The 20657-nt window shown below is 42.3% G+C and overlaps 1 protein-coding gene across 2 annotated transcripts; it reads right to left on the reverse strand.

Moving 5' to 3' along the window:
* Window positions 1-1572: 1572 nt before the first annotated feature.
* On the reverse strand, window positions 1573-20386 carry MTX3 (metaxin 3). Of its 2 annotated transcripts, XM_054032836.1 has the most exons (10): window positions 20344-20386; window positions 18885-18949; window positions 18004-18073; window positions 13238-13314; window positions 11216-11308; window positions 9020-9202; window positions 8790-8866; window positions 7680-7837; window positions 5317-5405; window positions 1573-3135 (listed from the first exon to the last, which is right to left on the reverse strand). In XM_054032836.1, exons 1-10 carry the CDS (start codon window positions 20369-20371, stop codon window positions 3025-3027), a joined length of 951 nt encoding a protein of 316 aa, XP_053888811.1. In that variant the 5' UTR covers window positions 20372-20386; the 3' UTR covers window positions 1573-3024. The 2 variants fall into 2 exon arrangements, with proteins under 2 accessions (XP_053888811.1, XP_053888812.1); XM_054032837.1 differs by lacking the exons at window positions 18885-18949; window positions 20344-20386 and adding an exon at window positions 19377-19462.
* Window positions 20387-20657: the final 271 nt, after the last annotated feature.

A 20657-nucleotide genomic window follows, 5' to 3' on the forward strand; every position in this document is an offset into this window, starting at 1 on the left:
TACGGCCCCAATTCAGCAAAGCACTTAGCCACAGGCTTAGCTTTTAAGTACATGCTTAAGTGCTTTGATAAACTGGGGTCTACATCAGTACATTCTAAATCTAACATGTCATTAAGTAATATGTCTTAGACAAGGCCAGTGTGTTTAACAGCTCTTTCAATAGCTTAGATCAGCAAAGAGTATTTGATCTACAGCAACAAGGTTTTAAATATATAACAGAACATTTTTTATTGATATTATGTATAAGAAATACCATTATAAATGGTTTCCACTGGAATGCCAAAAATAATAGTAATGTTGAGTAAGAGAGGTACATATTTTGAGAGTCTGAAAAACTATTTTAACCAGAAATAAAATAATTTGAGTGGTTTTCTTAATACCATTCTAAGCCATTTTGGCATATGTGCTGTAACTTTATAAAAATGCAATTATTTATAAGAACATGCTATATCCCACTAAGATTTTCGGCAAAAATAAATAAAGACCATTTTAAAAGTTAGCCTTTGAAGCCTTAAATAGAGCACATTTACAGCAGCTCATTCTTTATACTTCTCATCTTATTTCGTTAGGATATTACAGATGTCCCTGCAATTCGAACAGAGAAAGTTACAGAAAAGTTTGCTTTATTTTTGTTTTTTGTTTTCAAAAGGACCTATACACACAAGCCATATTTAAAAACTTGACATCCACACCAAACTATATACCTTAGTTCACACAGAACTGCATTGTGACTTCACAGGCCCACCCATTTTCATTCTCAGACCGAGCCTGAGGCAGTAACTGAATGACACAACTGATTCATCAAACTCTGCCCACCACCTACGTGTAGCGCACACATAATCTGATGTCTGTCTTCATACCAGAGGTTAAGATTTCCACATAAAGTTTATTTTTACATTTGAGTTACATTGCTTAAATATTGGTCTGCACAAAAGATTTAACAACAATTGGCCACTGACTGGAATGAGTAGTCACTAAATACAAACCCTTAATATTAATATTAACTAATTGTTAAATTAAGACTAAATGGGGCTTGATTCCAGTCTGGCCAAAGGGGTTCTAACAATAAGAGTACTCAGATTTAATCAGATTGGAGGAGCCTTGATAATAAATAAATAAATATATATATATATATATAATATAAAAAAAATAAATTATTCAAAAAAGCTTATAATTTAAACAAAATCTATGACGTAATATACAAATCTACCTATCGTGATCCCTCTTGTTCTACCAACTGCCAATTAAGCTTCCCTTTCATTACTCTGTAGAAGTGTTTCATAGATCATATGCAAACCCTTCCATAGGAAACTTTACCTCAAACACAAACTTTTAGTTCTGAATAAGAAGTGCTTCAAAAACCCCTTTAATCTCAAAGCAAGAGATCAACTATTTTACAAAATAAAGTTTTAAAGGGAAAACATGCATATTCACAAAACAGACTAATCAAGTTATACTTTTCTTCACAATTACATTTGTTAGATTATGAAAGAACTTTGGAGAAATTATGCAACATGATCTCATTCTAAATCTCATCAAGATGCAGACAATAAAAAAATTCAACCCTAGGGATGTACATGAAAGTTATTTTATTCAATTATTGTGTGTGGTTTCAGTATGTCTCAAATTGCTAAAACATTCTAGAAGTAGCATGTAACAAAGTTATTTCCACGTGTCCACTGGAGACCCAACATTTTATTTATAAATAACAAGATATGTTAAAGTTAAGATTACATTCCTTGCTGATCAAATAAAGTACAGTATTTACACAACCCACAGTCTTGTCTGTATAAATAGTTTATCTACATATACTGAACACTGGAAATAGTTGAGAAGAAAAATGTCAAGAGACTTCTTAGTTTGACTTGGCAAATAAAGTTAGCAGTAATCTTGCACATATACCCGTCTGCATCATCTCTATCTAAGATGAAATCTTGAATTAACACTTGACGAAAAGCAGCTCCCATTTTGGCTGAGCATTTTTAGTAATCTGATGATATCATTAATAAAGCATCTGTCAACATAACATTTCAGAATTATCTGGATTTCTAGAACTGACAGTGCTGCTAAGAGGAAACATAATTACATGTGCATCTCTTAACAATTCAATGAAGAATCTGCAGTGTGACGCTCTCAAGGACTTGATCAAGGAATAAGATTAGATGGCTTTTGTTTTAGTTTGTGGGTGAATTATAGTGCTTATAAAAGTGAGACACTGATGACTTGTTAGAGACTGGCCAGCAGTATAAAGTAAAAAGGCATGTGCAAGCTTCTTCACACAACCCTAACCAATGCACTTCAGTCCAGACCAGCTAGTCTGGTCTTTTGCCTTTGTTGAACCAACACAGCCAATCTTTTTATACTATAGTTTGTGCTGTGATTTTGTAGCATGGCTATCCAGTAGGCTGATGAAACTTGTTTGACGAAGGCCAGATCTCAATAAAGGTTCAGAGGTGATGTTCTAGTACATTTGGTCACTGTGCCTCCTAGCAGTGCAATGTGACTTTTAAAAGATACATACTCTTAAAATATAAGACATACACAATACATTATTTGTGAAAGCACATTAACAAATGGCCAACACCCCTCATTACTTTCAGTTCTTGTCTGCCATCAAAGATAATCTCATTGCCTACCCATTTTAGAACTGAATTTGGTAATCTGCTAAAATCTAGAAAAATGCTAGAAGTGATGATTAAGTAGCTACACTAGTGTATAGCAACCTGGTCAACCTATAACATGGTTACAGTAAAACCAAAAATCTTAAAAGTAAAATGAAATCTTAGTCGACAAATGTGCTAGCCTAAAAGGCAGAAATCTCCAGAAGTTAAGGCAATTTCATACAGTACATTGTTTAACTTAGTGTTAGTTCACTGGACTATAGGAATAGACAGCACGGGATGTTTTATTGGTTTTATACCATATTTAGTGATTCATCCCCTTGTCAGACCGCATTTATGTAAAGAATTACTGTGAAGTTCAGATTACTTGAAGGCAAACACACGTACATGGCAACACAGGCTGTCAGGGCGACAAGCGATTCAATGAACTGCTTTCATCTCCTGCTGCACTAAGTTTGAGTGTTGTCAACTTCCGAGGGGGATGTTGAGGACTCTTACGAAGGTTGTCATCCATCTGCAGGAAACAAAATGGAAGCTGAATCTGGCATACAGAAGAACACAGATGCATGCCAAGAGCCTGCATACGAGGTTCCAGTCATGAAAGTTTTTGTGAGTGGTCTCACCCTGCTATTTCTGCTCTCAGCCCTGGTCATAAGGGATGCTTTAGTTCCTCTCTCATCCCTAAACTCCTGCTTGTGCTGAGATAGCTATTTATATCATGACAGATAAGAGGTGGGACAGTTATGTGGGCTCTTCCTTGAATCATCTAACTGGGAGCATTGAGGGAATGCTGTGGCTCACCTTCTCCAAGGAAGTACCGAAGTTTTATGACAGCCAAATTCTGTTGGATCAAAAGTCATAAAGCTGCCAAATTCAACTGGTGCATTAACCTGCTCAGCACCTGAAGCTGCAAAGGAGTTGGGGGAATTTCAATTAGCTAATGATTTATAAAATATATTGCTAAAAGAGCGTGATAAGATCTTTTCAAAGACAGGTTAAAAGCAATCTCTGAATAAAAGGATTTTAACTTCCCAGAAGAAATAAATGGAATTTGAAACACTCCACATAGAACAGTGCATAAAGTCCATCAAATATGTTACAATCAATACCTAATGCAGGAAATTCTCCACATTATTCATGAACAAACCATTTGATACATTGACATTTTTCTCTGAATGTTATTTTCAGTAAAATCTGGGTAGCATTTTTTAGAGAATTAATATACTTGGTGTCCTCAAATATTTTCCCCAGTAATTTAGTTCTTATGAAAGGTTCTGACAGAGAGCCTTGGAAACAAGTGCCCTTTACCAAGTACAGGACAGACTGGGGAACTTCTGACTCACCCATTAACTAAAAAAAAAAGAACCCAACAAGCATTAGAGGGAACAAATATGGGATTAAAAATACAGGGTGAGTAGGGGAAAGAAGGACTGTTCCTAGACAGGGGATAACAAGTAGTTACATAGAAGGGTCTTTGGGTCTTCAAACCGAAAGGAAAGGGCTTAAATGGATGTCCATACGGAGCAAGTTCCACATCTTAGGGGACACCATGAAAAAAACTTTGTCAGTTGCCGATTTAAGTGGTGATAACAGAAACCATAACAAAAGGGGTAGTGTCAGACTGCAGCAGATTTGATGATGTGGACATCTCTAGATTGCCAAGACTATTCACACAAGGCCCTGAACAGTTACATGGGAAGGACTTTTGGTCTCTAGTTCAGATGGATTATCTGAACTGCAGGCCTAACAGTGAAAAGCTGCCTCTCTCATTACCAATTCCTTAATTCAGGGAGAAGTCTGGATTATTAATAGGGACATAGTTAACCAAATTCTGTTGGTGAACAGCATTTATTCAAAAGAAAACTGCTGACATTAGTCTTTGGAAGATGACAAGATTGGAGGCAGGGATTGTGTATTTTACATGTGTGTACAGTGACTAGCACAATGGGGCCTTGATCCTGGAATGAGGCCTGTAGGTGCTACTGCATCACAAATAATACATACTCCTATTAATATGTTGTGTTATCCTTCAACATTTGAACACACAGTATTTCCTTTGTCAACAGTACTGCTTTGAATACAATGAAACAGTTACTTCGGGAAGAACAAGAATTTGTTACTGGTTTATTTTGAATTATGACATTATGTTAATATTTTTCTATGTAAATTAATGCCTTAGCAAAGAAACAAGGAAAGAAGTAACTTTAAAGTGCAAATTCTAATGATTATTTAGGGAAAGTCTACACTACAAAATTAGGTCAACCTAATTTACATCGACGTACAGCCACCACAGTAATTGAATCGGTTTTACGCAGCCACACTGTGCTCCTTATGTTGGCGGTGCGTGTCCTCACTTGGAACACTTGCACCACTTTAACTGTCAGCGTGGGGCATTGTGGGACAGCTTCTGAAAGGCAGCAACAGTCAATGTATGCACTGGCACTGTGTCAACCTAACTACATCGATTTAAGCGCTACACCTCTCACAGAGGTGGAGTTAGGAAGTCGGTGTAATGGGTGAGTTACATTGGTGGGAGTGACATTTTAGTGTAAATGCTTACAGAATTAGGTCAACATAAACTACCTTACATCGACATAAATCTGTAGTGTAGACCAGGCCCCAATATGCAAGAATAACTGGGAACAACAATGAAGTCACAAGAACTAATGGAAAATAAAGACTGAAGAGAAATAACCTTTTCAATCAAGTTGGATTCCTTATTTACAAGCTGTGTGAGTTTCTGTAGATTTGCATCTACCGTATCCTGTCCAGATGGAGAGAAGCCTAAAGCATCAAAGCAGAAAGATGAAGATTGAAATGAAATTTAGAAGAGCTTCACAAGTCTCTTGCAAAGCTTGTTTGGACAGAAAGATCATGCAGTTTTTCACCCCTATAAACAGGTCTTTAATAAAGAAACACTTTGTATTGCAGACAACGTTGTAGCCTTTTGTTTCCAAATTGAAATCCTGAACCTGAACTCCTATGTAGATATAGGTATACCCTGCTAATTCATGACATGCTTTAAAGGCAAGGATTAAGTGGTTTTCAACCCTTTAAAAACCACGTCCTCATGTTACAACAACGAAAGAAAGTTTCAGGATCCCCCCTTAATTAAAAAAAATTGTGATTCTTTTCCTTACTCCATCTAGCCATAAAGAAGCCATTTGCACAGAAGTTTGACAGCAAAGTTAAAGCCATAAGCAAGATTTGCAATAGTCAAATACTTAGGGCTTGTCTTCACTTCTGTGCTAAATTGGTGCTGCTGTGGTGCCGATGTAGTACGTCTGGTGAAGATTCATTACGTCGACAGGAGAGCACTGTCCCATCGACATAATTACTCAACTCAACAAGAAGAGGAAGCTATGCCAGTGGGAGAGCGTCTCCTGCCAACATAGTGCGGTGTAAACACCGCTTTAAGTCGATGTAAGTTACATCGCTCGGGGGGGGGGGCAGTTTTTTCACACTCCTGAGTGACGTAACTTACATCAATTTAAGCAGTAGTGTAGACCAGTGGTTCTCAACCATGGGTCCGGGGACCCCTGGGGGGCCAAGAGCAGATTTCAGGGGGGGGGTCGCCAAGCAGGGCCAGTGTTAGACTCGCTGGGGTCTGGGGTAGAAAGCCGAAGCCCCACTGCATGGGGCTGAAGCCCAGGGCCCTGAATCCCACCAGCCAGGGATGAAGTTGAATTTGAACAATGTACCTTTGGTGGCGTCCCTGTGGCGTGGGGCCCCAGACAATTGCCCTGGTTGCTACCCCCTAACGCCGGCCCTGACTTTTACATGCAGAAAACCAGTTATTGTGGCACAGTTGGGCCGTGAAGTTTTTATAGCATTTTGGGGTGGAGGGGAGGGCCTCAAAAAGAAAAAGGTTGAGACCCCCTAGTGTAGACAAGCCTTTAGTCTTCAAAATTCAATGCTAATCTTAACTTGTCCAAAGTGGTTGAGAAGTTATGAACTCTCCTCTTCTCCTTTCCCCATCCCAAGTCATTAGATATTTTATGTAGGATTTTTAGACTGACTAGACGGGATTATTCTTGTACAATTGACATTGGTAACCCTTTATCTACTGTAATGCAAGAGTACCCATTTCCTTCCCAGATATATTCCATGCCTTCTATCCTTTCCCTCAGCCTTCCAAAGAAAGGGAAACCTCCCCCACAACACACACACATCTAACACTATATCAGCTGGCAAATCAGAAGAGGCAATATCAGTCTGGCTTTTTGAGTTTTTGTCAGTACTGTGTTTATATCTACATCCTAACATGAAATGCTGGTGTACTGATGCCTCGGGTTGGGTCATCTGCAGGACTGAAGCTGGGATCTCTGGATCTAAAAGCATGAAACTCTACTGCTTCAGTTAAAGGACCAGATCCATTGGAAGCAGTAGCAAACTCAAACCTCTTACATGATCTAGTCACTAGAGGAGGGATAAAGACGCACACTATGGGTCTTGGTGTGGCTTACACTGGTAGGTTGTTTTCTAGAAAAGGAAAAGAAATCTGACTTTGAAGGGACAGATTCTAAATACAGGAGGAAAAATTGGTAAATAAGGGCCAAGTGCTGTCATCCATTATTGAGCAAAACCTCCCCCAATGTCAGTGGGAGACCTACGCAATTTAAGGACCACCAAATTTGGCCATATAGACTTAAGTTATCTTCTTAACCCAAAGGAGATGTCTGTTTAGGCTGCGGGAACAAAGATGAAGAAGAGGAACAATCCAGTTTCTCAGTTTCATACATCAGAATAACAAATGTAGATTTGTTCCCATTTCCAAATAATATACGATAAGAGTAAGGGGCAGGAGAAGCTACTTAAAAATGTTAAACAAGTGCTGTTGTCACTCCACTGTTCCAAAGCATTACTTTATCCTACTATACAACTTGACAACTGATCATGACTTAATTTCTTCTCCACAACCTCAACATGAAAAGCCACAGGCCAAAGTTGTAGCTTTGTAACTGACTAATATAGTTTCAATTTGGCATCCAATGGAAAGAGGCATCCTTCTTTTGAATATAGTATACATGTTAAAGAAGAAAAACAAATATGACTTACCTGTAACGTTAAGTCTAAAGTAGCCACTCAGGATGTCATCACAGAAGCGACACAGGTTGGAAAGCTGTTTCAAGTGCTCTTGTAATTGGACTCTAGGGAAGTGCACTTTATAAAGAGGTGCAAGAAAACCAAATACAAAGGCATCTAAGGTTGTAGGCCTATAGAGAATGTAAAAACAGACAAAACATTAACAATGCCATACTCCATAAACCACTTTCTGAGCACACACCAAAAAAATGTAAAGCACAATTTAACCAATTATTCCGGGACTCCATCACACCATCAGCTGGGTGCACTTCTCTGACTTTACAGCTTCTGAATTTGAGAGGGCCCTACAAGCTCAAGCAGCATAATTTCAGAATTAAAATTCAGCCCTGATTCCATGTATGGTAGGCGTTCAAGTCACATTACAAACCATTTCTTGCACCACCTCTGGAACAGTCTGGTCTTCTGTGCAGAGACCAAGTGAACAAACTTTATGCAGGGAAACAGAATCCGCTCACAGGCCACAGAGCACTAGTACATCCAGCACTACAGCCCATAAATAGAAGTAGGCAGCAGTTGACTAAGTGTGGGGGGATCACTGCATTGATTTAGATAACTACCACGCCTTTGCCCCTCCCTTTTCCTGCTTCCAAATCCCCCAGAACTACTTTGGAGAGAGCTGCTGAGCTAGCACACATGGAATGTCCACCTGCACAGTAGACCTGTGGGTCTACTGTATTTAGGGCCTTCCACACTTGGGGATTGAGGCAGCATGATGTGGCCAAAATTGGGAGTTTGCTACAGTTAAAGTGGATGGGCCTGATTTTAATTATCTTGTTCAAGCAATGGCCATCACCAGCAAAAGACATATACGTAAGTGAGAAAGCACAGAAGGTTCTAGTGAAAAATTATCATCTTTGGTTCACCAAGACTCCTGTCTGAATAGACTTTGACACTGAAGTACTATGTTTCCTTATAACATATACATTTATCTTCAGATCTTACCTCCAAAGATAAATGTTAAACATGAACCTCTTGTGGAGCAGCATGAGACATTCATAATCAATAATGTTAGAGCATGCAATATGTGAGATGACTATCAATCATAAAAAGGTTTACACTCACATATTTCCAAAGAAAAACTGAGATGTTCCCAATCTGTTTGATAGAAGATTTAGGCACTCCTTGGCATCTCTGTATATCTAACAAGAGAAAAATTGACCTAAGAGCAATAAAAAGTGGGAAGACTAGTATGCAGAACAGCGTTTATCATTACACAATGTAAGTCTCCATTTCAGTTCTTCCCCTTGTCAGTACCAATTTGTGACCTACGTTACTCATAAAGCAAAGCATACCCGTGCTTCTACTTCACTCAAACTGTATAGTGGAGGCTCTCCCCTCGTCAGCAGGATCCTGTTAAGTGCTTCCCTGGACATCTTCCCAGGTAGATACAAACTCAATGGAAATGGAATCCTTGAAGCAAACCACGGCTTTGTCACAGTACAGTAATTTTCTGCCTCGACCCAGAACGTGTGCAGCTGTATCAACATAGTGAAGAACATGAACAAGAGTTAATAGGAATTCTAATGAAAACATTATGTTTTTCTTCATAAAGACTGCGTAAGGTTCTCTGTTACACATATAATAGGAATTTTCATAGTATTAAAAAAAGCAAGCAGGCTCCTTACTAAATTATATTCCCACACACCAGGCATTAAGAGACAGTTAAGGCTGTAACTATGCTCCTATTAAATTAAGACATTAGGACATTGTAGTTAATGCATAACATTCAAAGTGAAGGATCTAAATAAATCAACGACTGATCTTATAGATCATTCACTCATCTTACTGAGCAGTGTTGATGTCACAGGAAAAGATTATATCACTATAATATCACTATCACACACTATATCCTTCACTGAGGAACAAAATGGGGGAATGGGTTTGAGACAGTTACAGAACTAAGTGGGCTGAGAGAGATATTGGTGTTTATTGCTCTCGGGAAGTAGATGAAGGTGAAGAGGCTAGGTTAGAATCAGCACCAGTCTGTGAGATTTGGTAGACCTATAGTATGGCAGGTAATGGTTTCCTGTACAAACTGGAGCCAAAGTCATACAACTTCAATAGAGAGGTAATCCTAGCAGCTAAAGAGTTCTACATCTTTACTGTAATTCACAGTATGTTGGTGAGGGCTTGTGGCCTATGGTAGATGTGACTGAGGTATGGAGGCTACTGGTGGTCTGTTAGAATATGGATATTAATAGAGTCAGAGTTAAGGTTGTTAGAGAACCTTAACTTCGAATGTGTAGGCTTTTACATTTTTAAATAAGTACAAGACTCACGTTTAAATACAACTGATACCTATTTAAAGCCCGAACTGTATCTTAAAGTAGTTTTCAGAAAAAAATATCTATATTGCATGAAAGCTTGCTAAGGATAGTTATTTTGCTTTCTGATAGAAAGATATTTTATTACAATTCTAGATGTGATGTACAGGGAACACAGGTTATTTAATAGAACATATGACAAAACAGTCTTTAAATCAAGTCTTTAGAGGCACATGTGTAACTTCTCTTAAACTTGGGCAGTTCAGCTGACAGCATTTACAGACTCTGCCAGCACATCTTTATACCAGCATATCTTGAGAAGTTCCAAAAATCCATTATAAAGAACTCTACAGTTATGCCCCTGACATTATCAAAAATAGTCAGGCATGCCAGATCTCATTCGGGAGTACTAAATAAAACAAATCTGAAATTTCTAGTTGACACATTTTGGGGAACCATGCACACCAGTAAGGGGTTCTCTCACTGCCTGCCCTGGTTAATGCCTTCAGGGGTGATGAATCAGAGGGCAAAAGTCTGGTACTTAAGAACTTGGAGAGAACAGATTTGGGACACTCAGGACTGGAAGGGCCATTGGTGTCACCCTGCAGTGAATAACTGGGCTGGTGGAAGCCAGGGTGAGACCTTGTGCTTATGGGCAGGCTATTGGTGTCAGGGATCGGAGACATAGCAGCACAGCATTAAGGCACCCCAAGGTTACAGGAGAGATAGTGACAGAACCCCTTACTGGTCTGGGTGAGCTCCAAAATGTCACACTAGTATAAATTGTTTTTGTGACACAGTTTCTCCAAAAAAGTTGCACTTAGAAAGAAAATAAAGGAAAAATAGGTATAGTTCATTTTAAAAAGAGTGTCTCAGAGATCCCTTGCCCCCCCAGTTTTTTGGAAGCAGTTAGAAGTACTGTCAAAATTGGGCGTAAAAAAGGAAGTAAGTTGCAGTCATAACTGTGGTGTGACTGCTACATCTCCACAGTCAACACCAATGACCATCTCCCATAAGAATCCATTTGGAGCAATGCATGCTGCCTAACACCTTCACAGATACAAATATTTACTAATAATGTATAGCCTGCTCCATTTGGTGTCTGAAAGCGTTCATTACCCTCTTTCTGGAAACCAAGTTCCTTTAAAATGTCTCACATTAGGCACTATTTAATTATTAATCACTTTTTCTCTTGACCATCATTTTATGTTTGTAGATGCTTACCACAGCAGGAAGCAGTTTTTCTTCAAGCAGTGCAATGTATGCCAGTGTGTCAGCTCCTTGTTTTGCAGATAGTTCATAATCAGCATTGTACTTCTGTCAAGTTAAAAAACACACATGCAACACACACATAGTGTCACATGAAAATTCTCACACAGAAAAGAAGTCCCACAACTGGTGACTTCTGTAGAGCTAAACAGTTATTAAGCAGGTCGAGTAACCAAAATAATTTTAAGTCCTGCAATCTAAGAATGGAAAATGTATAGCTACTGAAATTTCCTTCCTTTAATCACCAATACCCACTACGCTAAACCTCTCCCTGCCCAATCTCTACTGCTCCCAGTATCCTCAGCCTCCACTGGGGAGGAAGGCCCAGAAAAATAGCCTGCCTTTAACTGCTTTCCAAGCAGCAGCAGAGTGAAACAGCTGCAAAAAGTATTACTCGGGTCCCAATACTGTACTGAACTCCTCCAGCAGATAGCTCTCAATTTTCTGTAAAGCCTCATGCACATATGGTGATGTATAAAGAGTAAACCAAAACACTATTTTTCAAAGTTACTGTTTTAGAAATGTAAATACTGTCTGAGTGCTAAAGGTACCATAGACCAAATTCTAGATTCAATTAAACCAGCATAAATTTGAGTAATTCTACTGAAGTCAACAAATCAATTCCATTTAAGTCAGCTGGGATCAGAATCTGACCCCTGACGTTTAGCCTTATAGTTCACTGCCCAAGAAAAGAAAAGAGAAGTGGATATGTGTATAAACTATTCTGTACCATTCCTGGTTTCTAGAGCAGAAGTGAGAAACGTCTCAAAGAACGGAAGGCTGAGAGATACACACAAAATTATGCAGGTACATATTTGTTCCTTTTAAAAGATGACCTGCAACAGATTTTTTTTTTTTTAAATGGGTCTTGTGCCCACTTTTTCAGTCTTGTATAAAGAGGATTTGGAAGTTTGTTTGGTCAAAAAGAGACAAGTTTAGACATATTGGGAGTGTTCCCAGTTTTTGTGGAAGACCTCTTGGGTATCTTGGAGGATGCATATTGTTAGTTCTCACACCTTGATTGGAAAGAGAGAGGTATTGAATCTCTAACTGATGTCTTTTCTCCAAGAGGTTCCTTAGTCACTGACGTTTAAAAATCTTGGGTTTGACACCTATTTAACAGTGTGATTAAAAATCCTTTCCCAGCTCCAATTCTCAGCTTTCACTCTCTTAATTCTTCTGATGTCATAATATCACTAACTTTCCAGTCATCAGAGACTCTTCCAGGCTAGACAGGAACTGAATTTCTAATGTAAAAACAAAGCAGGGGAAAAAAAGAGAGACAATACCATTTTAGGCCCTCTTCCTACATTATAAAGATGGAAAAACTGTACAAACCAACTCCCACCCTTTGTAGATTACTTAACATTCTAGACGTAGCTCATCAAAAGTAAAACTGTACATTGCCAAAATGTGCATCACTAAAAATGATTCCAGATTTTCTTTGTTTTGCTATCCAAAAAATCCCCACAGCAGATTCACAATAATAGCGGTTTAAAAGTAAAATAAAAATTTTTGTTAGAGTAATCCAGTTATGTAAAAAAACTTGATATAAAACTGTGATCTACAAAAACCAGCAACATTAGAAAAAGATTAGCTATTTGAACACTTAATACACAACTCAGGATGGGTCAGCCTGCTCAATGAAGCTTTTGTTGTTTGTTTTATATTTAAACCTTAGAAGGGTTAAGGTTAATCCTACTTAAACAGCTAACCATGGTCCACACTTTGCCACCCTTACTTATGCTTGAGAGGCAATTACTTATGAGTAGTCAAAATGAAGTGATCTGGTGCTACTCTACGCAAGCAAGAGTTGCAGAATCGGCTTCATGTTATTAGAAACCATCTAAATATGGATATTTATAGATAAATATTGGGACACAGGTAGAAACGTTACATGATAGAGAAAAAAACAAGTTGCAAATTAAATTAACTGAACTAAACCCAACACTTCTCTTTAGCAAGTTAGAGACTCACCTGTTTTCTTAAGAAGTTTAGTATTTTTGCTGGCTGAGCAATAACTGAGTCTTCTGATATCAACACTGGCACATCTCCTAAGAAGTGAGAATTATACTGTCAACAGAATTTACACCGGACACTTTCAGTTTAATTTGAAATGGGCCCTAATCCAGCAAACACTGATGCAAGTGTTTAGCTTTACACAACAAAGAACTTCATTAAGGTTGTGTGTGTGTTTGCAGAATCAGGGCCATAGTTAGCACAAAAAAGAATCCAAACAAAAATAGGACCACATCACAGTCAGACTGAAGTCAATGGGATATGGTGGGTGCTTGGCAGGCTACTTCTTTAGGTACCTAACTGTAGATTCCTATTTGAAAATTTCAGCCTGTAAACCTACAACTTGTACACATAACTAGTCTGTTAGCCCATTCTCCCATCTTTCTCCCCCATTTGTTTTAACCCCCAGTTATGCCTTGCCTTAAACTAGGGCCACAAGCTGATCTGAGCAGGCAGTTCCCTGCACCCTTATGGAACCTCACTGACTTCAATGGGACTCCTCACAATGGCGTGAGGGTCCACCTGAACACACCAGATTGCAGGATTGGGGTTTAAGATTGTAAACCAGGGATAGGCAACCTATGGCATGCGTGCCAAAGGCGGCACGCGAGCTGATTTTCAGTGGCACTCACACTGCCCGGGTCCTGGCCACTGGTGCGGGGGGCTCTGCATTTTAATTTAATTTTAAATGAAGCTTCTTAAATATTTTAAAACCCTTATTTACTTTACATACAACAGTAGTTTAAAGAAGAACAGGAGTACTTGTGGCACCTTAGAGACTAACAAATTTATTAGAGCATAAGCTTTCGTGGACTACAGCCCACTTCTTCGGATGCATATAGAATGGAACATATATTGAGGAGATATATATACACACATACAGAGAGCATAAACTGTGTATATATATCTCCTCAATATATGTTCCATTCTATATGCATCCGAAGAAGTGGGCTATAGTCCACGAAAGCTTATGCTCTAATAAATTTGTTAGTCTCTAAGGTGCCACAAGTACTCCTGTTCTTCTTTTTGCGGATACAGACTAACACGGCTGCTACTCTGAAACAGTAGTTTAGTTATACATTATAGACTTACAGAAAGAGACCTTCTAAAAACGTTAAAATGTATTACTGGCAAGCAAAACCTTAAATTAGAGTGAATAAATGAAGACTCGGCACACCACTTCTGAAAGGTTGCTGACCCCTGTTGTAAACTCTCTGGGACAGCCAACAGCAGTGGTTCCCAAACTGTGGGGTGTGTCCCCCTCTGGGGGCGTGGAGAAACATTCCAGGGAGCATGGTGAGGCCCAGGCCAGCCCCCTTGGAAGCAGGGCCAGCTCTGGCTTTCTGGCTGCCCCAAGCAAAAAAAAAAAAAAAACGCGGCGGCCAGAACAGCAAAGCAAAAAAAAAAACCTGCGGCGCGGCCGGAGCCAGGGTGCAGGGGGACTCCCGGCCCTACAGATGTGCCCAGGCTAGCGGAGGGAGGGGAAGGGAGCAGGGGGAGAGAGAAAAGGGGGGCGGCCAGGGCTTCAGCGGGGCACTGCCACACGGCCCCTCCCACCGTGCCCCATGCCAGGAGGGCTCCGCACCACTCCGGTAGGCTGGGAGGGAAGGACGCGGGCTGCCCTGCTGGGCTTGCTGCAGGGCGCTCCCGTCCTCCATGCCACTGCCCCCTACAGGGCAGCCGGAGCGGAACAATAACAACAAGCGGCCGTGCCGCCCTAGGATTGGGCGGAATACCGCCTCCGACAAGCTGCCGCCCCAAGCACCAGCTTGCTTGGCTGGTACCTGGAGCCGGCCCTGCTTGGGAGGACGGGGAGGGAAAGCCACCCAGCCCTGTTCTGCCTCCAGCTCTGCAGGACCCAGACCTGCCCCCAGCAAAGGCCCCGTCTCCCAGCCGTTGCTCTGCTCTCAGCCCTGGACACAGCCGGGCCAGCCCCCACGGGGGGCGGGGAGGGAGTGCCACCCAGTTCCACTCCAGTTCTGCCCCAGCCCTGCCCCCAGCTGAGGCCCCCGGGGCCTGAGGCTCCCACCTGCAGCTCTGCTGCCAGCCCCAGTTCTGCTCCCAGCCACGGCTCCAGCTGCAGCTCCAGCCACGGCTCCCAGGGGGGCGCATACAGATTATATTTATAGGAAGCAGGGGCATGACCTTAAAATGTTTGGGGACCGCTGGCCCACAGAGTCTATCTTATAGGGAAAGGTGTCCAGGAGAGCTGGCTGTATTTTAAAGAATCCTTATTGAGGTTGCAGGAACAAACCATCCTGATGTGTAGAAAGAAAAGTAAATATGGCAGGCGACCAGCTTGGTTTAACAGTGAAATCCCTGCTGATCTTAAACACAAAAAAGAAGCTTACAAGAAGTGGAAGATTGGACAAATGACCAGGGAGGAGTATAAAAATATTGCTCAGGCATTGTACACACAACTCATCTGTTAGCCCAGGAGTGAAATCAAGAAGGTCAAATCACACTTGGAGTTGCAGCTAGCAAGAGATGTTAAGAGTAACAAGAAGGGTTTCTTCAGGTATGTTAGCAACAAGAAGAAAGTCAAGGAAAGTGTGGGTCCCTTACTGAATGAGGGAGGCAACCTAGTGACAGAGGATGTGGAAAAAGCTAATGTACTCAATGCTTTTTTTGCCTCTGTCTTCACGAACAAGTTCAGCTCCCAGTCTACTGCACTGGGCAGCACAGCATGGGGAGGAAGTGACCAGCCCTCTGTGGAGAAAGAAGTGGTTCGGGACGACTTAGAAAAGCTGGATGAGCACAAGTCCATGGGGCTGGAAGCACTGCATCCAAGGGTGCTAAAGGAGTTGGCGGTTGTGATTGCAGAGCCTTTGGCCATTATCTTTGAAAACTCATGGTGATCGGGGGAGGTCCCGGATGACTGGAAAAAAGGCTAATGTAGTGCCCATCTTTAAAAAAGGGAAGGAGGAGGATCCGGGGAAATACAGGCCAGTCAGCCTCACCTCAGTCCCTGGAAAAATCATGGAGCAGGTCCTCAAGGAATCAATTCTGAAGCACTTAGAGGAGAGGAAAGTGATCAGGAACAGTCAGCATGGATTCACCAAGGGGAAGTCGTGCCTGACTAACCTAATTGCCTTCTATGACAAGATAACTGGCTCTGTGGATGAGGGAAAAGCAGTGGACGTGTTATTCCTTGACTTTAGCAAAGCTTTTGATACGGTCTCCCACAGTATTCTTGCCAGCAAGTTAAAGAAGTATGGGCTGGATGAATGGACTATAAGGTGGATAGAAAGCTGGCTAGATCGTTGGGTTCTACAGGTAGTGATCAATGGCACCATGTCTAGTTGGCAGCTGGTATCAAGCGGAGTGCCCCAAAGGTCGGTCCTGGGGCCAGTTTTGTTCAAAATCTTCATTAATGATCTGGAGGATGGCATGGACTGCACCCTGAGCAAGTTTGCAGATTACACTAAACTGGGAGGAGTGGTAGATATGCTGGAGGGTAGGGATAGGATACAGAGGGACCTAGACAAATTAGAGGATTGGGCCAAAAGAAATCTGATGAGGTTCAACAAGGACAAGTGCAGAGTCCTGCACCTAGGACAGAAGAATCCCATGCTCTGCTACAGACTAGGGACCAAATGGCTAGGCAGCAGTTCTGCAGAAAAGGACCAAGGGGTTACAGTGGACGAGAAGCTGGATATGAATCAACAGAGTGCCCTTGTGGCCAAGAAGGCTAATGGCATTTTGGGCTGTATAAGTAGGGGCATTGCCAGCAGATCGAGGGATGTGATCATTCTCCTCTATTCGACATTGAACCAGAGTTTTGGAGAATTAGATGAATTTAAAATGTTCTTTCCTTATAGTTACTTGTTAAAAAATACAGACTTTATGAGCAAATATGTTAAATTAGTTCCTGATGTAATTCACTAAAGTCAAAGAGATATACCAGGGATGAATTTGGCCCTACAAGTCATAAGGGGCCAACTTCTGTGTGGATATAAGTGATATACAACCTAATCCTGTGACAGGTAGAAGTGGCAAATTAGTTTAACTTGCACTGATTTGGTTTCCAGAGGTTGTGCAAAAGGAATGCAATTTACATGCCAATGGCGAAGGAAATAAACTGGTCCAAAATAAAGGCTTCCCTAGCATCTTAAACCCACCTCTTATTTGTATTTCCCATACACCCTCTTTTTAATCCACCTTTGTGCAAATAAATTCAGCATGGTTTTGCACATTCGGATTGGTGCAAATTATACTTCTTGACGCTTACACTCATCTTCCAACCAAATTACACCTAATTTAAAGGAACACTGGTAACTTGATAATCTAATTTCCATTTGAAAGTTCTGTGGCTACTATTTTGAATAGTAACAAATAACCTCTAGCTATACTGTGCTGAAAGATTAGAAAAATTTTATTTTTTTCTGGTTCAATTTGTTTACTTTGTGTGTTTGACAAAACTATAGGTATAGTCAGTTTCAGTGTTTTGTTGATTGTGAGTTGTATCAAATTTACATAGTGATGCAGGACATACTATTTATACCCTCCGGATAGCACTTTATTGTCATACAATTTCCAGGCTTGATGTTGTAAACATATTTACATGCATGCTTAACTTCATTAATGTGAGTAGACCCACTGAAGTCAAATAGATTACTCGCATGTGTAAAAGTTTGGCATGTACATACAAGTATTTGCAAACTCAGTCCTTCATTTGTAAAATGGCTAGTGTGCACAGGAAAAAAAATTACAAAAGGAAGTACCTTTTGGAGCTCTCCATGAGTTATCAATAGCATTCACTTTCACTGGCGCACCAGAAAATCTGGCATAAGCCTGCAATAAAAATTGCATTAAAAATTCTAGTCAGCATTTCCAAAAAAATTTGATCTCTTTAAGAATTGATATCACTAAGCTAGAGCACTTCTGGGTAGCCATGTTGTTCATAGTACATGATCTCAACTTCATTATGCACAGTGTATTTTTTAACAGACAGATGACTAACATTAATCTTTCTGTGCTAAGAGTTAAAATTTCTTGCTGTAACTTGTATTTATATTAATTGCTAAAGGGTTGGTTTAGGCAGTTTCAGGCAGTGGTGGTTAGCTAGAATAATTTTTAAATGTCCCAATTTTTCTAGGAAACTATGAGTTAAGAATATCCTCCCCCTCCCCCCCAGAGCCTCCTGCACACTGCAAAACAGCTGATCAGAGGTGTGGGGAGGTGCTGATCCACCAGGCTGCTAGACAGGAGACGCTGGGGGGGGGGGAGAGGGGGAACACTGATGGGGGACTGGTGACATATTACTGTGGCTCTTTGACAATGTACATTGATAAATTCTGGCTCCTTCTCAGACTCAGGCTGGCCACCCCTGCTCTAGAGACTACATGGAAAAAGACATGGCAGCAATTCCCTACCTCCTGACCATGCAATCTCACCTGTGCAGACTCAATGACTTCAGGGCAGCTCTGCAATGGTGTAAAAGTCCACCAAAGCAGATCGGATATCAGGATTAGTATTTTAGGTTGTAAACTCCTCAAACTGTCATATAGTTTTAAATAAATAATTTTCCGTACTGAACAATCACCAAAGACACAGAAGTGAACAATAATGTTGCTACACTTCAATTAATGGGCTTTCTGCTCACCTCTGACACTAGCACCTGCCAGGGAAGGTAGCATCGCTTTCCTGTAGCCAACACAGAGTCTCGTGCTAGGTATAAATAACACGCCATTCGGTATCAGGGAACCGGCAGGCGGCATGAACCGTAACCAACGTCAGACAGAGGCCAGTGATGGAAGGGAACCGCTTCCCGGAGTTATTTCAACGGCCACAGCGCGGGGCAGGATTTCCCGCAGCCGGGCAGGGCACGGGCAGGGCTCTAGCCGGGGGCCGCGCTGCAACGGGAGCTGAGGCCGTTTGCGATCGCCGAAGGCAGAGACCTGAGACGGGAACTAGGACCCCGCGCCCGGCAGTAGCTCACGGGCATCTGCAGCGGCGGCGCCGCCCCGCAGAGCCTCCCCGACCGCCCCCAGCGCGGTGCCAGCTGGGGCCATCCAGGTCCGCCAGCCGATCGGGCGCGAGCTACTTCCCCTCCCCACCTCCCGCGAGCTGATTGGGTCGACCCCCCGGCCGTTACCATGACAATCAAGGACTCCGTGTGCACGGACGGCAGCCCCCAGTCTCCTCCCCAGCAACTCAGCTCCATGGGTGACGCCATCTTGCCGCGGCCCCTTTGCCCCCGGAAGCGCTCGCTTCCGCCTCCGGCCTTCCGGCGGGTGCTGTGCCCCGCGAGACGCGTGTGGCGAGGGCACTGGTGGGCCTCGCGCTGCTGGGGCCCAGTGGAAGGGGTCCAGCGCGCGGGGTGCAGCGCTAGCGCGTGTCGCGGAATTTTGGCCGTCGGAGCCCGACCACAGCGGCCCTGCCCCCACCTTGCACTCCCCCAATACAGCCTACGTCCAGCCGCCCGCCCCGGAGCTGCGGCGCCCCCACCACGGGGTGGGAACACGGAGAGACCCACTGCACGGCATAGACCTGGCCGCTGGTGCGGCCGGATGCATGAGCCCGCAGCTCCACAGGCAGGGGTGATGCAGTAGGCTCCAGGGTGGTGGTACAAACTGGGGTGGGGCCTCGAATGTCCCCTTCTACCCGAGTGTAGGGAGACCAGATGTCCCGCTTTTATACGGACAGTCCCGATTTTGGGGTCTTTTTCATATATAGCTGCCTATTACTGCCCACTCCCTGTCCCGATTTTTCACCCTTGGTGAGTGGTCACCCTAGTTGAGTGTACAGGGCCCCTGAGCCTCGCTGTCAGCCCTCAGCAGCTAACATAGGGTATGTCTGCAGAGCCAGAGGTTAGGGGAACTGGAGTCAGTTGGGTGGCCTGTGTTTAGCTAGGCCTAAGCACCTGCTTTGCATTTTAACCCAACAGAAGGCTTCCTGGTTGTAAAGAGGAACAGGAATACAGTGGCTTGGGTGATTGCCTTGAACACGGGTGGATAGAGCTTTTCCATCCTGCTGCAGATGGAGCTAACACATCTTAATGAAGGCAAGCACGCATAAGTGGTGATCCGTTACAAGTGAAAAGCACATCAGGATGCACTTACAGTCTTTAAAGTCTGAAGGGACCCTCATGGATTATCCGTCTGACCTCCTGCATGCTCCCACTCCAGAAATAGCCCCCTAACCTGTGGCTGAGTTACAGAAATCCTCAAATCGTGGTTTAAAGACTTTAAGTTATAGAGAATTTACCATTTACACTAGTTTAAACCTGCAAGTGATCCATGGCCTGTGCTGCAGAGAAAGGTGAAACCCCCCCAGGTCTCTGCCCTTCTGACCCAGGGGAAAATTCCTTCCTGACCCCAAATATGGCAATCAGTGAGACCCTGACCCTGTGGGTCACTGCAGTCACCTCCAGCGG

The sequence above is a fragment of the Malaclemys terrapin genome, chromosome 6 (assembly GCF_027887155.1).
Source record: "Malaclemys terrapin pileata isolate rMalTer1 chromosome 6, rMalTer1.hap1, whole genome shotgun sequence".
In the NCBI taxonomy this organism is placed as follows: Eukaryota; Metazoa; Chordata; order Testudines; family Emydidae; genus Malaclemys; species Malaclemys terrapin.